Source organism: Odocoileus virginianus, chromosome 15 (assembly GCF_023699985.2).
Source record: "Odocoileus virginianus isolate 20LAN1187 ecotype Illinois chromosome 15, Ovbor_1.2, whole genome shotgun sequence".
NCBI lineage: Eukaryota > Metazoa > Chordata > Mammalia > Artiodactyla > Cervidae > Odocoileus > Odocoileus virginianus.
The window spans coordinates 13,259,458-13,282,410 of record NC_069688.1 but is presented as its reverse complement, the minus strand read 5'-3'; the positions used below and the strand labels follow the sequence as shown (position 1 = coordinate 13,282,410).

General features: G+C 48.9%; 1 protein-coding gene across 10 annotated transcripts in view; it reads right to left on the bottom strand.

Annotated features, from left to right (window-relative positions):
- The window catches only part of MTSS1 (MTSS I-BAR domain containing 1), a 159,500-nt gene extending 141,564 nt beyond the window's left edge, over positions 1 to 17,936 (bottom strand). For 6 of the 10 annotated variants that reach the window (XM_070477032.1, XM_070477034.1, XM_070477030.1 and 3 more), the window contains exon 1: positions 17,308 to 17,934. In XM_070477032.1, the coding sequence (XP_070333133.1) occupies positions 17,308 to 17,379 (72 nt within the window). In that variant the 5' untranslated portion in view covers positions 17,380 to 17,934. Of the gene's footprint in view, positions 1 to 17,307 lie in introns of all 10 variants that reach the window. The other 4 variants (XM_070477031.1, XM_070477036.1, XM_070477029.1 and 1 more) reach the window with 3 other exon arrangements.
- Positions 17,937 to 22,953: the final 5,017 nt, after the last annotated feature.

The window sequence follows — 22,953 nt, the reverse complement described above, 5'->3', positions numbered from 1 at the left end:
GATGGAAGGACGGACAAGGAGAGTCGGGCAGCTGTCTAGGGGAAGGTCCAGGGTTGAACTACAAATGGGGCTTCATTCAAATGGCAGGTGACATGAATCCCAAACCAGTACGGTGACAAGAGAATCTGGCGACCCCATCACATACCTGAAGGCAGCCTGGTCCCTTGGGGGGTGGGGAGGAGAATAAAGTCATCTTCTTACTTCTGAGAAAAAGGCCTACCTATCTCGGTCAACTCCCCAAGAGTTTGGTGGCCACTTAAGCAAACAGGCAAGTGGGCTGCCCTGGGTGTGTGCTAAGCTGCTTCACTCGTGTCCGACTCTTTGCGACCCTGTGGACTGTATAGCCAGGCTCTCTGTCCATGGGATTCTCCAGGCAAGAATGCTGGAGTGGGCTGCCATTTCCTTCTCCAAGGGATCTTCCCGACCCAGACTTGAGCTCTGGGGACACCGAGTTCCAGTCCTCTCCCCCACTTATCCCACAGCCAAACGGCTGGGCAGGCCACTTGCTGGTTTGGGGTTCTATTTGCTTTGTATTAAACAGAGGCCCACGATGGCATCCCACACGGAAAAGAAGAAAAAAACTGTAACTAACCGACCCGGCAAGTTAACAGTACCCCATAAATAATGCAGCACTGCCTCTCCCAGCCCAGCCCACATGACAGCGGAACCTCCTGGACAGCTGAGGGAATCAGACAGCAGGGCTGCCACTTGGGGAACACAGAGGAGCCCGGAGCCTGGGTTGGAGAAAGGGCCATTTGACAGGAGCTAGAGACTGAAGGGGACTCTCAAGGGGAGGGAGGATTTGGCTCAGCTGAAAATGAAATAGGGACCAGCGGGGACAGGTTACAGGGAGTCAGGTTCCAGAGAGAGCTGGCTGACCAGTGGCTACGGCTGATGAGAACCCAAGTTTTAGATATATGACTGGACAGGTCATCTCCCAAGCCCCTTTTCACCTTGACAAGCGCCATTGTCACCACTGTCATCATTACACATCACCACGTTCTGAACAGTTGCTAGATGCCTGATAAAGAGATCAGCATGTCTCCAACATTAACTGACAATCCTATCATCTGGAGATCCTGCAAAAATGCAGATTCAGGTGGAGAGGGAGGTGGGAGGGGGGACCGGGATGGGGAATACATGTAAATCCATGGCTAATTCATTTCAATGTATGACAAAAACCACTGCAATGTTGTAAAGCAATTAGCCTCCAACTAATAAAAATAAATGGAAAAAAAAATGCAGATTCTGAATCTCTTGGTCTGAGCTGGGGCCTGGATGTTTTATCTTTCATCTAAGTGACGCTGAGGCTGCCGGTCCATAAACCACACTTGGAGGGGCACAGCTTGATACACACTCTTACTACGTGTTCAAAAAACCCCATGAGGCAGGTGCTGCTGTTATCTCACAGCTGAAGAAACCCACGGCCAGAGAGGCTGCATCTTAGCACTCTAGGCTGAAATGTGATCCCTGATCTGCCCGTCCAAGCACTACCCTGACTCTGGAAAGAGCAAGCAGCAAGATATACAGACCCGGCCCTAGGGCTGCAGGAAGCCCAGTAGGCAGGTTGGGTCCTGCTTTATATCTGGGTTCAGTAGAAGCCAAATAATTGATGCTTTTGAACTGTGGTGCTGGAGAAGACTCTCGAGAGTCCCTTGGACAGCACGGAGATCAAACCAGTCAGTCCTAGAGGAAATCAACCCTGAATATTCATTGGAAGGACTGCTGCTGAAGCTCTAATACTTTGGCCACCTGATGGGAAGAGCCGACTCATTGGAAAAGACCCTAATGCTGGCAAAGACTGAGGCAGGAGGAGAAGGGGACGACAGAGAATGAGATGGCTGGATGGCATCATCGACTCAACGGATATGAGTTTGAGCAAACTCTGGGAGGTAGTGAAGGACAAGGAAACCCGGCATATGGTGGTCCATGGGGTCACAAAGAATAGGATACAACTCAGTGACTGAACAACAATCAGAAGCCCAGACAGAGCGGGGAGCAAGGGCTCCCCAAACATATAACCCCTGATTGCAACTGCAAAGGACCTGGGAGAGCTGTAATGTCACCCTAGAAAGTCAGGATCCTCAACGATGTGAAAAAGAAAACATGAAAGAAAAGCCTCTTGCGCAGAAACTGTCACACACCAGATAGACACACACCGGAAATATTCAGTCACCACCAGCAGCAGTGTGATTATGGCTGATTCTGTCGCGTCTTCAGGTTTCCTGTGGACACTGGAACTGATCGGCTTCTAACAGGAGGTGGGGGAGACTGTCCCGAGCATCTCTCCAGGATTCCATCCCCAGCCCTGCCACCAGGTCCCTCCCCAGGGTGAGTGTGAGGGGCACAGTCCACAGCATCCCTCCCCTTCTTCCAGGGACACCCCTAGGTGAGCTCAGCCTTCAGGGAAACAAAAACAAAGCTCCAAGAGAAAGTTTCTGACCAAAGCAGGAGCACCTCTGGACTCCACGCTTCTTGAAGCACAAGGCAGGAATCTGCGACTTCCAGGAGTGGGTACCTGTCACAGCTTTGTCCCCAAAGCCACCCTTCCCCACCCCATCTGGCAAGATGAAGTGTTCCCTAGGTCCTCTCATGGAAGGCGCTGCGTAAGCCCCTCCATCATAAAACCATTCCTGGGCTTTTATTTTCTGATTGGGGCTTGCCTAATCCACTAATTACCCCTGTCCATCAAGTGGATGACAGCCTTGCAGATAATCAGCAGTTGCTTCCTTACACACCCACCCTCACCCACCTACCCAAGCTCACCAGCAATAAAATGCCTGTGAAGAGAACCTCACAGCTCTGTGCACACTTCACGCTTCCCATTTCAACAGATTTCCCCTCCCACCAAACTCCACAAGCCCCAAAACCCACCCAGGCTGCTAGGAATAACACCGGGGCAGAAACCACGAAAAAGGGCTGTGCCTGTTACGTCTACAGTCATTTACTCTTTTTTTAGTGTCTTTCCACTGAGTGTCCATCTCTGTGCCTGGATAGAAGGCCCTGATGAGCAGCCACACCCAGTGCCTGAAAGGATCCGTGTGGTCTAGTAGGTGGAGTCAGGCTGCCCAGCTTCAGATCTCCCCAGACCTACATGACTCAGTCATCCGGTGACACTTTATCTTCATCTGTAAACGATGACCATGGTAGTCCCCTCCTCAAAGGATCCTAATGAGGGTAAGTCAAAGAAAAGGAGGGCGCAGAAGGGTGACTAACACCTAGAACTCCAGAAATGCTGGCAACTGCCATTTTAATGAGTCACGTACAAGGCCACCCAAACTTGGACATTTAATGAGCACCTACTATGCACAGGTTGGGCTTCCCTGGTGGATCAAACGGTAAAGAATCTGTCCACAATGCAACAGGCCTGGGTTCAATCCTTGGGTCAGGAAGACTCCCTGGAAAAGGGAATGACTGCTTACCCACTCCAGTGTTCTCGCCTAGAGAATTACATGGACAGAGGAGCCTGGTAGCTACAGTCCATGGGGTGGCAAGAGGCAGACACGACTGAGCGACTTCATTACTACACACAGGCACTGGGTGGGGCTTAAAAGAAGCAGAGTGTTGAGGGATGCTGCCGTGTAAGCCACTGATCTGGAGGGCACCACACTCTAGATATAAAGCACTAGAAGGTGCAATTGGTACAAATTTCTGGACTGGAGTGATTCCTCACTGGGGTCTTAAATGACTGTAGCCCACCAGGCCCCTCTGTCCATGGGACTTTCCAGTCAAGAGTACTGGAGTGGATAGCCATTTCCTGCTCCAGGGGATCTTCCTGACCCAGGGATCTAACCCACATTTCTTGGGTCTCCTGCATTGGCAGGCATATTCTTTACCACTAGTGCCACCTGGGAAGCCTGGAAGAAGAGGGGGAAAGAAAGGAAGGGAGGAAGAATTCCCTGCAAAAGAAGAAGAATTAGCCAAGGATAGAAGCATAGGAGATCATGCTACATTCAGACATGAGTCACTTTGTTCACCTGGAAGACATCCCGGGAAGGTGTGATTTGGGGGACGAGAGTCGGGGGGAAGAGCAGGGAGATCCCACCCACTCCATGAGCTGCAGAGGAGGCTTGTGGTGGCTCAGGGAGGCCCAAGAGCCACCCCCACTTCTTCTCACCCAAGGAAGACTCCCAGCACAAGCTCCCAGAGACTCACCACCAGGGAATGCCTGCTAAACCTACAGATGCCTGCACCCGGCCCCAAATCAACACAACCAGATCCCTAGGGGTGGGGCCCAGGGGTCTGCACTTAACACATTCCCCAGGGGACACTCATGCTCTGATGGCCGAAATCACACACAGATCTGAGACTCATCAGTCTAGGTAACAGGCCACAGCTGTCTGAGGCCTTGGATACTGTGGCCTCAGCGATTTCTCAGTCCTGATGTACAGGCCATGCTCCTGTAGGAGTAATCCCCGGTGATAATCACCTGCACAGGAGAATGTGGACAGACACATCTTCTGAAAGGCATTTGGCAACGGGTTTCAAAAGCCTTGAACGTATGTGCCTTTGACCCAGGATAAATCTTTCCGGGGAAACCACCAATGTAAATCAAGGTGTAACTGCAAGGATCTATTTGCTGAAGAGCTGCTCATGGTGAAAAACTGGACATAGCCTGATCACAAATCACTATGGAACTGGGCTCCTGACTCAGGGCCTTTGCACATGCTCTTTCTGGGCCTGGAACATTCATTATTTCTCTGATGTCCACAAACTTCATAAGTTATCACCCAAATGTCACCTTCTCTTTGAGGTGAGGCTTTCTCCAACCACACTATTTAAAAACAACCACACGGGGCCTGCTTTATTTTTCCCCATCACACACACTCCTTCTAAAATACAACACAACTGACTTATTCAGTTTGTCTGTCCCAGACACCCACCCCTTGTCCACTAGAATGTAAGACCCAAGAGGACAGAGACCTGAGTCCATTTTGTTAACTACTGTGTCCTCAGCACTTAGCTTCCCAGGTGGCTCAGAAGGTAAAGAACCCACTTGCAATGCAGGGGACGTGGGTTCAATCCCTGGGTCAGGAAGATCCCCTGGATAAGAAAATGGCAACCCTCTCCAGTATTCTTGCCTGGAGAATCCCCATGAACAGAGGAGCCCGGCGGGCTTCAGTCGATGGGGTTGCAAAGAGTCGGACAAGACTGAAGTGACTCAGCACACACACACACCTCAGCACTTAACACTGAACCTGGCCCACAGCAGGTCCTCCAATAGGTGTCAACTAAATCAATTAACTATGAACAAAACAACAGACCACCACACAGCCATTAAAACTAACCCGGCTTCTAATTACAAACACGGAAAGTGTTAAGTGAAAAGCTAAGTGGAAAAAGAAATTTCTGGCAGGGCAAAGGCCGCAAAAGCCTTCCTCTAAAAGGTGTGTCCACAACCCACTTTGGAATCAAGTGGTTATGGGTGACTTTTATTTTTTACTAACCTGAGGTCTTCAGGTTTTTTTTTCTTCCATTAACTTTCAATTACTTGCATAATCTTAGAGAAGTAATCCCTTGAGAAACGCTCTCAAAACATTTGCTAAGGCTTCATGCTAAATGTAGGGGAAAGCTTTCTTCTCCGCGATTTAATTAGGGTGTCCCTAATTAAGGCCAGCCCAACATCAAAGAGGCCAGGTTCCCAGGGACCCTGGCTCCAGGTCTACTCCTGGTGGCAGGATGACCCCCCTCCCCCAGCAGTAGCTCGGAGCAGCCCAGGGCCTGGATGCCAAGGGCTTGGCCATCAGCTGTCTCCTCCTGGCCCTGCTCCCCGCTACTTGTTTCCTATTGGGGTGCTTCATCCAATTATCCAGGCCCCAGATCACATCCTGCTGGAGAGCGGGCTTTGAAGGTTCAGTAAACAATCACTTCAAAACAAAGAAGGACCATTAAACCAAACTCAAAGACTTCCTTAATGGCCTCGCACTCAGCTGCTGGCGGGACTGGAGCAAGCCGGGCCTCAGAAGTGAGACTTAGAGGTCTTCCTGGGGACTAATCTCGCCACCACTCCAGCCGCCTCGCCTCCACGGCCCCCCTTTCCTGTTGTGCAATCCTGTGGACTGCAGAGCTGTTACTGGGGAGACCCTGACGGAGGGTGGGGGGTTCTCCAGCAACACAAACATGTGTCATGCGGTTGGCACCTCGGACAACCATGTCAGACCCTTGCGCACCACACCCCGCCTGCGGCCCACACACTTCCTTCTGTGGACGAGTCAGCGGCCCCCCCGGGGTGAGTCCACCACCCAACAATTTCAGGTTGTTGGCTGGTCCAACCCCCTCTTGAAATAAAGGGAGGCCCCACTGAGCCTCTTGAAGCAGCTCAGAGGAGGGCCTAGATTTTTACTGCTTTATCTGGTTCGTCCTGAGTCCTAAAGTTATCAGTAGGACGATGATCAAAGCGATCATTGACATATACCCACTAGGGAATCTGAAAAGGAAATCCTAAAATGCTGTAAGAGACAGCTCAGCCCCGTGGATTAAGGGCACAGACTCTGGAGCCAGACTGCCTGGGCTCCACTCCCAGCTGTACCTCTCCTTAGTTGTATGATGGGGGCAAATGGCTTACCCACTCTGCACTTCAGTTTTCCATCTGTAAAATAGGAATTATGGCAGGAACTCCCTCACTGATAGACGCATTTGTAACTACCTTCCTGGGTTGCTGGGAGGATTAACAGAATCGTAAAGCACTAATATAAGGCCTGGCTGTACCATACAAATGCTTGTTAAGTAAGGAAAATAAAACCAGGGAGGGTTTTGTACCTGTACCAAAACCCTCCCCCTGGTTCTGTCCCCCAGCTCCAAATGAGAATCAGAGGTCTTCCCCTGGCCCCTCTCAAAATCTCATGCTGACATCTATTATGGCACTGATCACACTGATTTCCAGTTACTTATCTGTTACTCCTCTAGACTAAACAACTTCCGGGCAAGGTCATGGGTGTATTTCTACCCACCCCCACCGCCAGCAGTGCCTGGCAGAGAGCAGGCACTTTGTCATATCTATCGAATATGTGTACTGCATTCTCTCAAATTATTTACATGCTGAAAGTTGAAAAGCATTTCACTCTTGTCTCGACTGCATTATCAAAGCGAAGGGACAGGTTTCTTGTATTTTCTGAAGCATCTGAGTACCACTGTGGGCAGGGTACTCTGCTAGAAATTGCCAGCAGATTTCTGGGTTCCCTTGTGGCTCAGCTGGTGAAGAATCCGTCTGCAATGCGGAAGACTTGGGTTTGATCCCTGGGTTGGGAAGATCCCCTGGAGACAGGAAAGGCTACCCACTCCAGTTTTCTGGCCTAGAGAATTCCATGGACAGTCCATGGGGTCGCAAAGAGTCAGACATGGCTGAGAGACCTTCACTTTCAGACATAAGAGCATTTTATCTAGCACTCATTTCATGCTAAGCCCTTTACATACACTTTCTCTTTTAATCCTCCACAACTTGAATAGGAGACTATTACTCCACCCATTTTACAGGTAAGAAAATCAAGGCTCAGGGAACAAGAGTAACATGCCCAGAGTAATAGAGCTAGGAAGTGGCAGTCCAAGAGCAACCACTTAAGGCAGCATGCAGTGAGTACAGATAGAATCAACATGCATGTGGAAAAATGCCCAAGAGTGCCTGATGTGGTAGAAAGAGGAGGATGGAGAAATGAGCGACCTTTCTGGTGAGGCCTTGAAGGATGAGAAAGATCTCAGTAATTCAAAATATGGCAGAGAAGGTCCTCCAAGTGGGACAACAGCAACAATGAAGAGCACAGGAAGTGTTCAAAGAAGCCAGGGGATCCAGGTTGGAGGGCACTGGGCACAGAGCAGGCCCCTCCACCAGAGTCAATCACAGGGAGGCCCGAAGGCCTGGCTAAGACAGGTGGGCCACAGACAGCTAGCAGGCAGACAGTGAAAGTGAAAGGCGCTCAGTCATGTCTGACTCTTTCCCATCCCATGGACGATACAGTCCATGGAACTCTCCAGGCCAGAATACTGGAGTGGGGAGCTATTCCCTTCTCCAGGGGATCTTCCCAACCCAGGGATCGAATCCAGGTCTCCCTCATTACAGGCAGATTCTTTATCAGCTGAGCCACCAGGGAAGCCTATCCAGAATACTGGAGTGGGTAGCCTACCCTTTCTCCAGCAGATCTTCCCGACCCAGGAATTGAACCAGGGTCTCCTGCATTGCAGGTGGATTCCTTTCCAGCTGAGCTACGAGGGAAGCCCCAGTAGGCAGGTAGGAGGAACCCAAACATGGCCCAGCCTTGGGAAGGGACAGAAGCCAGTACAAAGCTGTTGGTAAAATGCAGACTGGAGGCAAATGAGGCCGCCTCTCCTGGTGTTCACTCCAGAAAAAGAAAGCGCAACTCAAACAAGGTGGACAGGAAAAGACGACAGTTACAAAGCAACTGTCTCCCCTTACACTGGTGTAAACATCTCTTAAAAGGCATTTTTTTAATAAAGCATTAAAGGCCCTGAGGACCTCAGCCAGGCACCCAGGCCTTCCCTACCTTTATCTACAGAAGATTTGCAAACAGAGAAATGCCAATAGGCCCTGCTGAGCCAGATGAGGTTATAATGAACTCAGGAGTGATTTATATACTTAGCAAGAAGAAAAAGAAAAAAAACAAAAACAACTCAACTTCTCCATTTCCTGCAACTTCATTTGCAAGTTCTAAATACAGCTCAGTAAAGGGTGGGGTCTTGTTTGCCCTAAGAAGTGGTGGAGATAATTATTGATTTCAAAACTATGGAATACTTCATTTCCAAATACGCAAGACAGAAAATAACAGCAGCCAACATCTGAGTGCATGTAAGTCAGGCATGGTGCAAAGCCTTTTACAAGTACAATCTCATTTCAGAATTGCCCCAACAACATTATAAAGATGGGTATTTTATAAGACCCATTTCACAGAAGAGGAAAATGAGGCTCAAAGAGATGAAGAAATTGGCCCACAGGATTTAAAACCAGATCTCTCTGCCATTTCCTTCAGGAAATGGCAATCTACTCCAGTATTCCAGCCTGGAGAATCCCATGGACTGTATACTGCCAGGCTCCTCTGTCCATGGGGTCATAAGAGTTGGACACGACTTAGCGAATAAACCACCTCTCTGCCTCCAAGCTCAGCAGCAGCTCCAGAATTTCCATAGAAGGGGTTTAGAGGCAATGGTGTGGCCAGAAGGAATAGGATGTGGGCAGGGAGCTGTGCTGCTGAGCAAGCAGTTTTCACTTGGATGTCATGTTATAGATCCGTGCTGTCCAATACAATAGCCACTAGCCACATAAGACTACTAAAACCAATTGCAAGTAAATAAAATTGAAAAATCAGTTCCTCGGTTGCACAAGCCACACTTCAAATGCTCAAGAGTCACATGAGGCTAGTGCTTACAGTATCTGACAATTTCCACGACAGTATACAACCATTCTCGACAAGACTATCACAGATCAACTAAAAACACCCAAGGATTCTAAAGATGCTTTTTTTCTGTTGCTATTTTTTAAAATGTATTCACTTTAATGTTGTTTCACTATAAATTTATTTTTATTAATTGTAGTAAATACACATAACATTGACCATCCTGAAGCCCGGTAGCGTTAAGCAGATTCTCATTGCTGTGTCACCATGGAAGACACTTTTACTCAGGCAAGGTTGAGAAAACATGTCGAGGGCACTCAGATTGTGTATAGCTGGGGGTACTTTTAAAAATCCTAAAAAAAAAAGAAATCCTAAAGCCCAGGGTGTACCTGAGAGGCACTGAATCAGACCCTCTGGGGAGTGGGTTCCAGGTATCAGCATCTTATGGCTCTCAGGGAATCCATGGGATGTAACCATGTCTGTTCTACCAAAAGGGGCACAGAACCGCCTCTTCCTCCTCCAGCCAGACCCGCCCCTCAGGCCCCCTGGAGACCCATGCCTGGGGGAGGTGACCAGGAAGTGAGGCCCAGGCAAAACCCACCGTCCACCTCTAGGACTTGGGAGGCGGCTGGTGCTGACCCAGCTAATACTTTCACTGCTGTCCAAATTCTTCAAGGGAAAGAAAGCAAATAAAAAGACACAGAGCTCAGAAGGCACTCCACTGATTTTTTTTCCTCCACCCACTGAAACTAGACAGGAAAAGAAAAACCACTTAGACACTATGATGGAGGTCATATATGCCGAGAAATCGGCACAGAAGGGAGGTTTCCTTGGTGAATTCCATCAACGTCCCCCAAACACAGTCTTGACATGGCTCGACCGATCAACCCAACTGGAGGGTGACAGGGAAACAATTCAACACAGAAAGTCCTTTTACAAGAGAGTTCCAGGAATGGACACAAAGTGAATTCAAGGCAAGGTGTTCTCATTGAGGAGTTAACTCAACTTTGGGTGAATTTACTCAATTCACGTAATTGAGGGTACCAATGAGCATAGTCACCCAACCTCAAGGACCAATGGGCTCCATGGACATATAAAGCGACCCTCTGGCCAGTCATGGAGAAGACCATAGGGGTTTGTATGAGGACAAGGACAGAAGCCAAGGTTGGGGGTGACTTTACCTTCTAGGAAGCCTTCTAGGGGGAGGGGAGGAGAGAGAAAGACAGGTTGTATCAGAGAAGACTGGTAAGTAGGAGGAGCAGGGAAGCCACAACATGTTGATATATTATATATTAAATCATTTCCACAAAAGTGACAGACAGATGGGAGCCTCCCACCCCCATCTCCACTCCCTGCACCCCGAGTCCTCCCAGTATCTCAACTCAGGTTCATACCCCCAGGCTGGCTCTGGGCTACAGGAGCTGCGATGTGACCCCAATTCCTTGCTAGGGTCTCCTGTGGGACTCAGGCAAGTGAAACGCTGCCTTCTAGAAACTAACACACAGCCCCCTCTCTACCTTAGGCATGCTCTAAAGAGCTCCAGCTTCAGGGTCAAATAGACCAAGGTCTGAATGCCAGTCTACCTCACCAGGGCGTTAAACAAATGATCAACTCAAAGCCTCAGTTTTCTCAACTGCAAAGCGGGGGTGATGTGAGGATGACAGGAAATCCTGGCACATAATAGATTCTCATCGAGTCCCTTCCAGCCCCCTGTTCACTACATGCAATAAATACAGTTGCTGTTATTTGGTGGCTAAGTCATGTCATCTCTTTGCGACCTCATAGACTGCAGCCCCGTCAGGCTCCTCTGACCATGGGATTTCCCAGACAAGAATACTGGAGTGGGTCGCCATTTCCTTCTCCAGGGGATCTTCCCGACCCGGGGATCAAACCTGAGTCTCCTGATTAGCAGGAGGATTCTTTACCACTGAGCCACCAGGGGAGCCCAAATAAATACAGAGCACCTGTATACCAGCTGGCACCCCAGACCACCTTAAATTGAGAAGCAGCAAATGACACAGCCCCACGCCAAGGTCTTCCCTGGGCTAAGAGGTAGGAAACATTGATAATGTGGGGGGGGTTCATTTTGCTTTGGGGGGGTTTGTAACATGTAACATGTGTGTGCATGACACAGACTCAGAAGAACCCTTCCACAGTCTCCAGCTCATTCAAGGAAAAACCTTGGCAGTCAAATACAATGGGCTTCCTCAGTGCTCATCCAATTAATTTATTCCATTTGTCTCTCCAGTTTGCTACTTAATAAGGACATATCAGCAGTGCAATCTGAAAATCTGAGTTAAATGGCTTCAGGCATCACAGTTCCCTTTCAGGGTCCCAAATGCGTCCTGTCTGCTGTCCTAGGCAGCTGAACCTGCCCTGGAGCTTTCGTTTGGCTCCAGGAGAGGTTATTTCTCTGTTTTTGCAAAGGTGTGGGCTTTAGGGGAAAGTGTCCTGAAGGCAGTTCCGAGAAGTAATGGCAAACTCAAAATGATCTCATTTTCCCATACCCGATCGGAACATCTAAATGGTCTTGCTATAGAAGGAATCTGGCCATCTCTTGCCCATCCCTGGGAAGATGGAAAGGGCCTAGATGAAAATTACAGATAAAGAGCCTAATGAATCAATAGTTTCAACCTTTTCACCCTCCAAGCACTTTAAAGACCTCAAGTGAGCTGGCCAAATTGACAGTTTTAGTTTTTTTCCTTCTCTCTACCCCAAGAGGCAAAAAGAGTTCGAAGGCTAAAAGGTCAGCAGCAGAGTACGCGTGGGACATACTTGTACTAAAAAATTATTCACTGTCTCTCTGAAATACAAACTCAACTAGGGACCCTGTATCTTTACTTGCTGAAAATACACCATCAGGCTCAACACTTGTGATGACACCAATGCTTGATCAATACTGTAGGACCGTGAGTACACGTTAGTCTGAGAACTAAATGATGGGACTTTCCTGGCAGTTCAGTGGTTAAGTCTCCACACTTCCACTTAGGGGACATGGGTTCAATCCCTGGTCAGGAATATCCCACATACCACATGGCAAGGCCATAAAGTAAATAAAATCACTCTCTTAAAAAAAATATAAATAAAAATAGGAAAAAAGAAAGAACTAAGTGATAGCTGAACTGGGCAAAATTCAAAGTCAGCCTACCGTCCATGCAAACTGTGACTAGGAATGATCTCCTCTCAACTGGGGCATTATCAACTAGGATCTCAGAATATCAAGGTTCACAGAATCAAACAAGTTCTAAACAATCTGGTTAAATATGATGCATAAGGGCTTCTCCCCACTGAGTCACTCAAGCCAAGACCAAAAAATAAAGACTTCTTCTCAAACCGGGACAAGAAAAATTACACCTGAAAACCCTAGGAGATTGATCTACAGAGAGCAAACCCTGTATCTCTGAACAGGCACCATTCCGGGCAGTTCCCTGCTGCCGGTTTTATGACATCTTCACTTCTCCTCCCTCTCCCAGAGGCCTACACAGAGGAAGCTGTAAAAGCCTGGGCAAACACAGCCATTTGCTAAGAGAAAAAGCAATGTGGGGCCCATCTGTACTTTACAAGGGCTTGGCTCGTCTGTCTTTGCATGTCACCATTTACAGAGCAGCCCACCTCACTCAGAGACCGGGCCACTGCTGGAGGCCTTGGCTGGACTTTCAGTATCTTTCTAGAGAAAACTTGTTTTTTTTCCCTTCTTTGGAAAGAGTCAAAAGGAAGTTCGACAGGGGCTGACCAATGTCCTTCCCCAGGCTGGGCGACCAGCCCCTCCTTCATGGCCACCATATGGAACTGTACTGGACAAGCAGGTCTCCAAGGGCCGCCTTGGCTCCTCACCGCCCAGCAAAAGGCCTTCCACACAGCAGGTCTTCAACAAACACTGAGGAAGTGAACCTCTGTCTGACAGCAAGCCCAAAACAAAACAGTAAGAGGGGTGGGGGAGAAAACCCTGAAATCATTATCCAGCCCTGGATCCACTGTTCACATTCTTGATCTTGTGATAAGTAAGGGAAAATATCATGATGTGTCTTCGAACCACAGAAGATTTCCATGGAATTCAAGAAGTCCCGTTAGCAGGTCTAATTTTATGTAGAATTTAGGAGGGGAGCATACTGGTGGCAAACAGAGGTGGCGGGCAGTGTAAGAAAACTGAACAAGGCCCCTATTCTGCTTGGCACAGGTGCTGGTAACAGGACACCCTTGTCTAAAGTGAGACGTGGGGTGGGGAATTCAAGGTGGGGTTGGGTATTCTTTCACCCCCAGTCACATTATATAACCCCAAACACTCTCTCCAGCCCAGTACAAAGTTCTCCCTGCATTCGGGCCCCACACAGCTCCTAACATGCTGACTCTTGAGCAACAAAGCAGAGGAAAATATGTGATTTTAGCATCCAACTTCTTGCTTTTTTAACTAAGTTAATTATTAAAAGAAGACAGACATCAACAGGGTGAACTGACCTCAAGTTTGGCCAGGGTCTCCTGGTCTTAGAAGCTCTCCAAACATCACTGAATTCTACATGCCGGTTCAATTACTTAACTAAAAAGATTTTCAAATACAAATCTCAGATCAGTATGTTGTACACCTGAAACTAATGTTATGTGTCACAGCTCAATTTTAAGGAAAGCAATGGCACATATGTGCTGTTTGAAGCATTAGCTTTGTTTCTTGGGACTTGGAGAGAAATTCCAAAAAGATTTCAGGATCAACCAATGTAGTCGACAGGGCTGAAACACCAGAAGTCAGTCATCTGGTCTTCCACAGTCGCTTCCAAGCTACAGTTCCCCTAGATGAACCGCCGATGAGCCCATGCCTCCAGCCACATGAATCCTGTCTCTCCTTCCCTCTGGGACCAGCTCACATCAGACGACTTGATTTATGTGGAAAGGCAGCCAGTAAGCGATTTCGCACACTACCATTCATTCGTGGCCACCAGAGTAGGGTGGAAGAAAGGGAAAAAACACAAGGTTTCCTCTCAAGGAATCAATAAGTTATTTAACAGCTGCTGTGGGATCCCAGTGGAAGAAAACTAAGGGTTTCTTCACTGCTCCCATCCCCCTGAAAAGGATAAACCACACACCCTGACAGCCCAGGACTTAGCCAGATGAAGGATTGTTAGAAGAAAACAGAAAGAATCCTCCCCAGCTTTTCCATGTCTTGAGGTTCTTTGGTTTGGGAAGATGGATGGGGTAAGTCTTGAAATTACTCCATTTTCTGTTGTTTTCTTTTTTTTTTTTCCTCCAAAGAGGAAATTGACTCCCTTCCTGTGTTGCTGTGCATTTTGGATAATCAAATGCTACTTTAAAACAAAAATTTTTTTCCTTACTCTTTCCTCACCCCACTTCAACATCACTTCTGAGAAAATAACCTAAAAATGTTCTCAAGATGGCATTCCAAATGAGCTTCCAAAACGTACATGTGTCCTTCACAGAAAACAGAAAGGGGACCACAAGCGTCGTAAACCTATCGTGGGAGTTCAAGATAAAAGGAGGATAAGCAGGTCCTTAGAAAGACAGCCCACTTCAGATATTAAACAGTGATTTTTATTGCTGACAACTTCGTGCATAAGCATACCACACAAGGCTACACGCCCAAATTTTAAAATTTCCCTTTAAAATGTCACTGCCTTCTAATCCACGAAGAAGTCTTTTCCAAAGAAAACTCCATGAAAAACACTCTGCAACTGTCTTAGGCATAAACAATCATGGAAATTAGACACCCCCCCCTTTTCCCCTTATTTCTCTACTCCCCAAAAGTCTGAAATTCTGCAGATCCCAAGGCATGTTTTCATCTTCCACTCCACTTCACTTCGAAAACCTCTGACTGCCAAAACAAAATAAACCTTTAAAATAAATGCCTTCCCAACAGGATGTTGAACAAACCTGACTCAATTCAGAGAAAGAGCGGAGGAACCGTAAACTACAGATCCAGCACTCAAAGGGTATTAAGTAAGTCTTTATTTTTAACTGGAATCTTGTGGAAGAAGTACACCACCTTAGCACCCACAAATTGGCCTCCCCGGCCAGAAAGTACTGCAGGGCAGCCAGGAGACACCAGGTGGAAAGCATGGGCGCCCGCCCTGAAGTGGGTTACTTTCTGAAGGGCTTTGGGTTTCAACCCATAAGAACGGAGCCTGGATTCTGGATTAATGAACAAAGAGGAGAAAAAAAATCAGGTGTGAACACACTGAGACTGCAGTGGGGACGTGGGTCAGGTCACTGGGCCTTTATTTTACAGAGGGACTAGAAACACCCATTTCTCTCCTCCAGAACACAAAGGTAGTTCTCCCAACCCATCTCAAACTCTTCCCCTGGTGATCAGAATCCCCATGTGCCTCCAACCAAATCTTGTTTGATTACAAGGCCTGTAGATTTCACTTAACAAGAAATATCCCAGAGTCTACCAAGGGAACCAAGCTTTGTCTCAATTATTCAATGGGGGCTGGGGGCAAAGGAATGAAAGGGCTGTCTTTTAACAGGACATAATCCATCTAATTCCAAGGGGCTGGATTAGAGGCATTCCTGAGCAAGCGGGGTCGCTGAACAGAATGCTCCACGAATGTCAATTTCTGACAAAAGGCACAGGCTCTGCAGGAGGATTTCAAAATGGATCAGACCAGGACGCAGGCACCTTGGCAAAGTTCACCCTGGCTGAGTGGCAGTTGGCGCTAAGAGGGGAAAACAGGCCATGACAGCTGAGCATTCCTTCCCAAAGTCCATCTCCCAGTCCTCTCCAAACCTTACATTTCAACAGACAAAAGCACCTCCAGGCGCGCAGGCAGCGGCTGAAGAGGGGCTGTCCACACCCACTCGCTGCACAGCTTTCCAAACCTGCCCACTCGTTTTGGAAGCCGAGCTTTTAATTAAACACCACCTCCCCGGATCCGTTGAGGCAAACTGGGGCTGGGCTAGAGCCAAAGAGAAGCTCCCTAAATACACATGGAAAAAAAAAAAAATTCCCCCCACCGCCCCCAATTCCCACCTCCAGCCAGCTCGTGCGGCTGGTTATATTTCCTTTAGATTAGTAACACAGGGCCCTGGTCTATCTCTATGCACAGAAAATCCACATTCAAGGATCAGGTTATCCCCAATCCCACCCTTCGCAGGAAAAAGCCTGGGTGTTGTTCCCCGCCCCCATCACACACACACCCGCGCGCGCGCGCGCGCGCGCGCACACACACACACACACACACACACACACACTTCACAATCCTTCCAAGAGAAAACCTGGTGTCTGCGCGTTAGGCGGGTGGGGGATACAGTTGTTTAAGGTGCCCCAGTGCCGCCTTCGGGCTGAGAGCCTCAGTCTGGGGACGTGGGGTCCCCCGCAAGACTGCTCTGGGAACTTCTGCTCCACGCCCCAGGGGAGGCCGAGGGGAGGCACGCAAACCCTTACCAGCTTTGGAAGAGCCTAATTAATGCCTAATTTGCTCAGATCGCCCCCAGGTGGACCTGAAAGCCCACGAGGAAGAGGGAGGTCTCCCTCCCAGTCTCTCGGGCTGGGGGGCTCCTTCCCACAGCTCGGCAGAGCCCCTTCCCTCTCCCCACCACCGCGCCAGGCGCCCCCTCCCGTACCCCGGGGAATCAGGTGTCCGCCCAAGCATCCACCCCCTGCGGGTCGCAGACACTCAGAACAGCGACAGACAATGGAAAACTTGGAGCCAGGGCCCCGGGCCCCCAGGGAAATAAGATGATGCGGTCCCCTGAGACAATGAGCGGGAGAGGGCAGCGACCATCAGATACCATTCCCCCACCTCCCCACCCCCACCTAGAGAAGCCGCCCGCTAGGTGACCCAGCAGAACCCGGAGCGGCGCCCCGGGTGAGCAGGTGACACCCGGGCCGGAGCGCTCTCGCAGGTGGCCGGCGGCCACGGCGCAGGCAAGGGCCGGGCGGCTGGCCCGGGGCGGAGGCGAAGCCGCGCAGCGAGGTCAGAGCGTAGCGGCGGCCGCAGCCGCTCACCCAGCGTCCTACCTTCATGTCGCTAATGATGGTCTGGAAGAGGCCTCCGAGCGCGCTGCATTCCTTCTCAATCACAGCCTCCATTTTCCCGGCGCGGGCAGAGGGGCAGGACACACACTCGGAGCCGCCTGGACTGTGTGCCGGGCCGGGGATCGCTCACCCCGGGAGGAATTTCACCCTCTGAGTGACCCACCTCCGACTCGCAGCCTCTTCTGCAAAGAGGACGAAATGCCCGAGATCGACTGTTCTCTGCCCAAAATAATACTAAAAATTTTAAAAAGCCAAACCGCTCTGTAGGGCGCCTACAGGCAGCACTCAGCTCCTGGCCTTAAAAATGCCCGGAGAAGACTGACAATCAGGCCACCACTGGTGCCCACGACAGAAAAGGCAAAGCCCATCTTGAAGCAGAGAAAATCGCCCGCTGACCCGGGGCCACCGCCATTTCAAAATGCAAGATTTTCTAATTTAACCGATGTTTCTGAAATAAACAAAAAAAAATCGCCCAAGAGCAGAGTGGGTCTGCTCGCGGAGCCCTGATCTGTTGCTCGCAGCCGCGGCCGCCGCCTCCTTTTCTGTCCTGCGCGCCCAGCCCCGGCGCTCGCTACAGCTCGGCTCCTGGGGACGTTCGCAGGGGCGCACGCGCGCTCGCGGCCTTGCGTCCGCGCGGAGGCGCGGGGAGGGCGCGAGCACGGGGCCGCGCGGCCGCTGCACGCGGGCGGGGCTGGGAGCGCGTGCCCGGGAGGCGCGTGGGGCGCCGGCCGCAGAGAAGAGCGGGCAGGCGCGCGGGCGGTGCGGAGAAGATCCAACCCCCGCGGGAGCCTCCTCCGCCAAGCACCCGCCCCCCGCTTCCCCTGGGCCGCGGGTCGCAGAGCCGAGAGGGAGTGTCAGCACGCGGCTGGTCTAGCGCCCACACCACAATGGCTGCGAGCGCCCGGCACGGAGGTTGCAGCCGCCGGCCCCGGGGACTTGCGCGGTGGCAAGATTAGCGCAGTACCTTGCAACTAGGGAGCGCTCGGTAGGGCGGGAAAACTGCCGCTACTGCTGTTGCTGCTGCAGGCTTCTAAGAGGCCCGTTCTCTGCTAGCAGGACTGCAGAGCCAAGTCACGATTGCAAGCAGCCAAATACGTAATTAGGGAGAGTTCGGGGGCGTATCCTGCAGCGAGATGCAGAGTTCAATAAATTGCAGGATTATGGAAAAGTAGATTGATTTTGCCATTGCAAAATAAATGGCATTGCGCTTCTGTGTCCTGCTCATCAGTTTATGGAGATTGTTGGCTGCCCCTGACTTGGTCTGTGGTTTTTCAGACGCTCTGAGGACATCCGGGTGGTGGTGTCACTGCAGAGAGCCCCGCTGGGAGTTTTAACCTGGAAACAGCACCATTGAACTCAGGTTGATTTGGGAGCTGGTGGTTTGTTTTCCCAGCTCCACCGCCTAACCACGCAACCAGTTCTGTCATTTAGATCAACACCAAATAGACAAGGAGGAGGGGAGACAAATTAGTAGCTTTGCAAAGACCTGAAAACAAGCCCCCAACTCTGGGCTGTTCCCTTGACTCTTGAGCTGTTCCTTTGAAGCACAAATCAGGAGGAAAAGAAAATAGGTGGGAGAGGGTAACAAAAGGAACTATGTGCAAAATGCTGTACAGGCTCCTATCGGACTCAAATAGGAAAAGATCTGGCTTTGAAAACTGCATGAACCAAAGCGATGCATGGAGCTGAATCTCACAGCTGTAGAAGATAATTTTCCTCTGGGCCACCCTGCCCCATTCTTAGTCGTCATCTCCCTCTCTCCACCCCTGTTCCCCAAGTCATGAGTGTTACTGCTAGAATTAACTCATCTCTTGGGCAACCCCCTGGATCCTGTCCCCAAGGTCACTGGGATGCATAACTCTCATCTTTACCTTATCAATAACCTTGACACATAGTTTGCTTTTGATCATTATCATTATTATGATTTTAATATTATTAGTATTATAGTGATCAGAATCACTGATTGTAGGGCCAGATTTCCTGGGTTCAAACTCCAGGTGAAAACCTATATGTGGTATGAGCTTTGGCCATACCAAATGGGCCTGTTTCTTCACCTGAAAATGGGGATAAAGGGAGTGTCAACCTCATAGGCCTGTTCCGAGTTTTCCCTGCACTATTACACGTAAAGCATTTAGACTAGTTCCTGGCCTACAGTGAATAAGCACTCAGTAAATCTCATCAACAGAAATAGATTCACTGCAGCACTGTTCACAATAGCCAAGATGTGGGAACAGCCTAAATGTCCATGGCAGTTAAATGGATAAAGAAATGTAGTCTATACACACAATGAGATATTAACCTTAAAAAGGAGGAAATCCCAGGATTTCCCTGACTCTATGCTGCCAATGCAGGGGGGTGCAGATTCAATCCCTGCTCGGGGAAATAAGATCCCACATACCTCGAGGCCAAAAGATAGATAAATAAACATTTTAAAAGAAGGAAATCCTGCATTATGGAACAACATGGATGAAACAGGACATTTCACTAAGTGACAAGACACAGCTAAGTCAGAGGACAAATACTGCGCGATTCCGCTCATATGAAGTGTGTAAACTTGTCAAGCTCATCACAGTGGAGAGATAAGAATGCTGGTCCCCAGGGGCCGGAGGGTGGAGGCATGGGGAGTTTCTAATCAATGATCATGAAATCTCAGCTACGCAGGACGAACAACTTCCAGAGGTCTGTTGCACAACACTGCTTATAATTAACCATGCCATATTGTACACTTTAAAATCTGTCAGGTGGGTAGATCAAATGTGAAGTGTTCCTACCACAATAAAATAAACTTTGAAAAAGTAGGGACCAGGGCAAGGTTGATTCTCACCCTGGTCCCAGAGTGCACGTCGCAAGCCTGTAATGTTGGCATGTTCCACTGACATGGCCGAGGGCCTGCTGTATACAGTCTGGGTGTTTTACCTGTATTATATCTAATCATCACTGCAGCCTTGAGAAGAAGGTGGTCAATCAAGCCTTTATTTTACTGTTGGAAAGTGGCAGGCAGGACTCCAGCTGTGGAGGTCTGACTCCCATGCCTGAGGGGTCTTTCTACCCAGTCTCCAGCCCTCCTGGGCTAGAGCCCCATGCCTAAGCCCAAGGACCCTGTGGCCGGCTTTCCTGCCACATGCCTGCATTTAGATGCCCCCAAAGCGCCAACTCTATCAGTATTTTCCAAAGCTCACCCCTTTTGCCTCCTTATTATTTGGCTCTGTGCTAGCCTCAGATCTGAGAGGCAGGCCCTTGTCTTTCACAACTAAGTGAAGCATCCCAAATCACCTTGAGAGGGAGTCTGGGAGTTTCCACAAGGCAGGAAAGGCCTGGAGGTGAGATGACAACACTTGGCATTTTTAATAAGGTGAGTCTGAGAAACAGAGGTATTATGAGCAGGAAAATAACAAATCAGACTGTCAACCCCTACATGACATGCTTTCCCCATGTTTGAGCACCCCTCTAAGTTTTTCTCTCTTCAAAACACCCAACACTCAGTGAGTAGGCATCAAGATATTATTAACATGCAATTCATCCCAGGAGTATTTGCTTGTTTTTTAATAACTTTTAGGAGGAGGAACACAAAGTAATGAATCTACTGAAGGAATTTCAACTCCCCTGATCTTGGGAAGGAGAGTTGGGAAGGCAAGGAAGTCTTCCCCAAGCAGTGCCCATCACCCTCCTTGTGGACTGTGGACTAGGGTGTGCACCACCATCTCCTGGCTCTGTAACCTCGGGGACCCTATATGATCTCTGCAGTCAGCCTCTTGGGAGTTCCTAACCCGTGGGCCTATTACCCTGTAATGCCTCACACCGCAGTTCTCTTCCCTCCCAGACGTGAGTCCTAGCCTTGGGTGCATGAGCTGCACAAGGGCCTGGTGTGGTTCTCAAACTTGGCAATTGACATGCCATGGGGGAATTTTAAAACACCCATGTTTGGGTTCCACTCCCATGGGAGCCTGATTTAAGTGGTCTATGGCCTGGGCCTCAGGACTTTAATTGAAAATCTCCCAAACAAGTCTAATGTACAGCAAATTTAAGAACCCTGATCTAAGGAAATTGAACAGAAGATACCCATGCCCAGGTCCTACCTCTAAATAACTAAAGTAGAGTCGCTGGGGACTGGGATCCAGAATCTTTTTAATGTATCATACAGATTTCATTCCATCTTCCTACAAGGATGTATAGGCACGTGTGTATGTGTGTATCTTGTCACTATTTGCCTTACATAAATGAGATCACATCACAAACACTCACACACACGTTTCTGGATCTTGTAAGTAAGTTTTATTAGCACCTCTTGCTATCAGCAATTCCTGGAGAAATCCCTCCTGTTCAGCTAATATTGTCCTACTATGTTCTTTAGTTACTTTCACTTTTTGTTTTTTAAATTTTGATGAAACTTCAGGTACAGAAATAGTATAAGGAGAGTGCAGGGCTTCTCCATTACTCTTCATTAGAGTCCCCAGATAATAACCCATTATGGTATTTGCTCCAGGCCTAGGTGTGGTTTACAGCCTTCTCAGCTGATTCTAATGTGCGGCTAGATTGTGTGTGAGGCCCCTAGTTTGCTGCGAGACTTCAGGCAATGTTAATAAAACCCCTGATCCTCGTGAGGGGTCTTTGCATTAGAGGGAGCTGTGCGAGGTAGTTGAGCGGATAGGCTTAGAATCAGACTGCCTGGCTTTGAACTCTGGCTCATCCTCGTCCTTTCTGTGCCTCAGTTTCTTTATCTGTAAAACAGATCATGGAAATACAAGGCTTAAGGCTCTATGAGGCCTGAATGGCGTTCCTTAGTCTAGTACTTGGTATATAGTAAGTACTCAATAAAGGCTAGTTATTAGTATTTTTGAAAATATTTTGGCCATGTAGCATGCAGAATCTTAGTTCCCTGACTAAGAATCGAACCCCAGGCCCCCTATAGTGGAAGCTTGAGAGCATAAGCACTAGAGCGCCATAGTTATAATAGCATAATAGCTAGCACATAATATAATAACTAGCACATAGCATAATAACTAGAGCACTCGAGTTATTAACATATATTAATCAATAGTATGGCTCTTCTATGAAATAAAATTGGTTTAATCTCACTCTCATGACCTCTAAGCAGAACTCTTTATAAGCCCAGAGCCACCAAATCCCTTGAGGAGTTGTCAGCACATTAAAGGCTTCCCTGGTGGCTCAGTGGTAAAGAACCCACCTACAATGCAGGAGTCAGAGATGTGGATTCAATCCCTGGGTCAGGAAGATCCTCTAGAGGAGGGCATAGCAACCCACTCCAGTATTCTTGGCTGGAGAATCCCATAGACAGAGGAGATCGGCAGGCCACAGTCCATAGGGTCACAAAGAGTCAGACACATCTGAAGGAACTTAGCACGCACACAGTGTATCAAACTGTCTCAAATGTAGAGTCAGAGCCCCTTTTGAAAATGAAACGAGCAAGAGTGAACAAATCATATCTGTGGCAATGACTCACCTTGAGATGTTTGGGATGTGTTTGTGGATGGTGGCCTGGGAGACACTCAAATGCAACCTCAGTGTGCAGAACATGTCACAGGGGCAGGAAACTCATGAAAGAAGGTATCGCTTCATGAACTGATTGGCGGCCAGGCCAAATAATGCTGGAACAGTAGGGTCACGAGC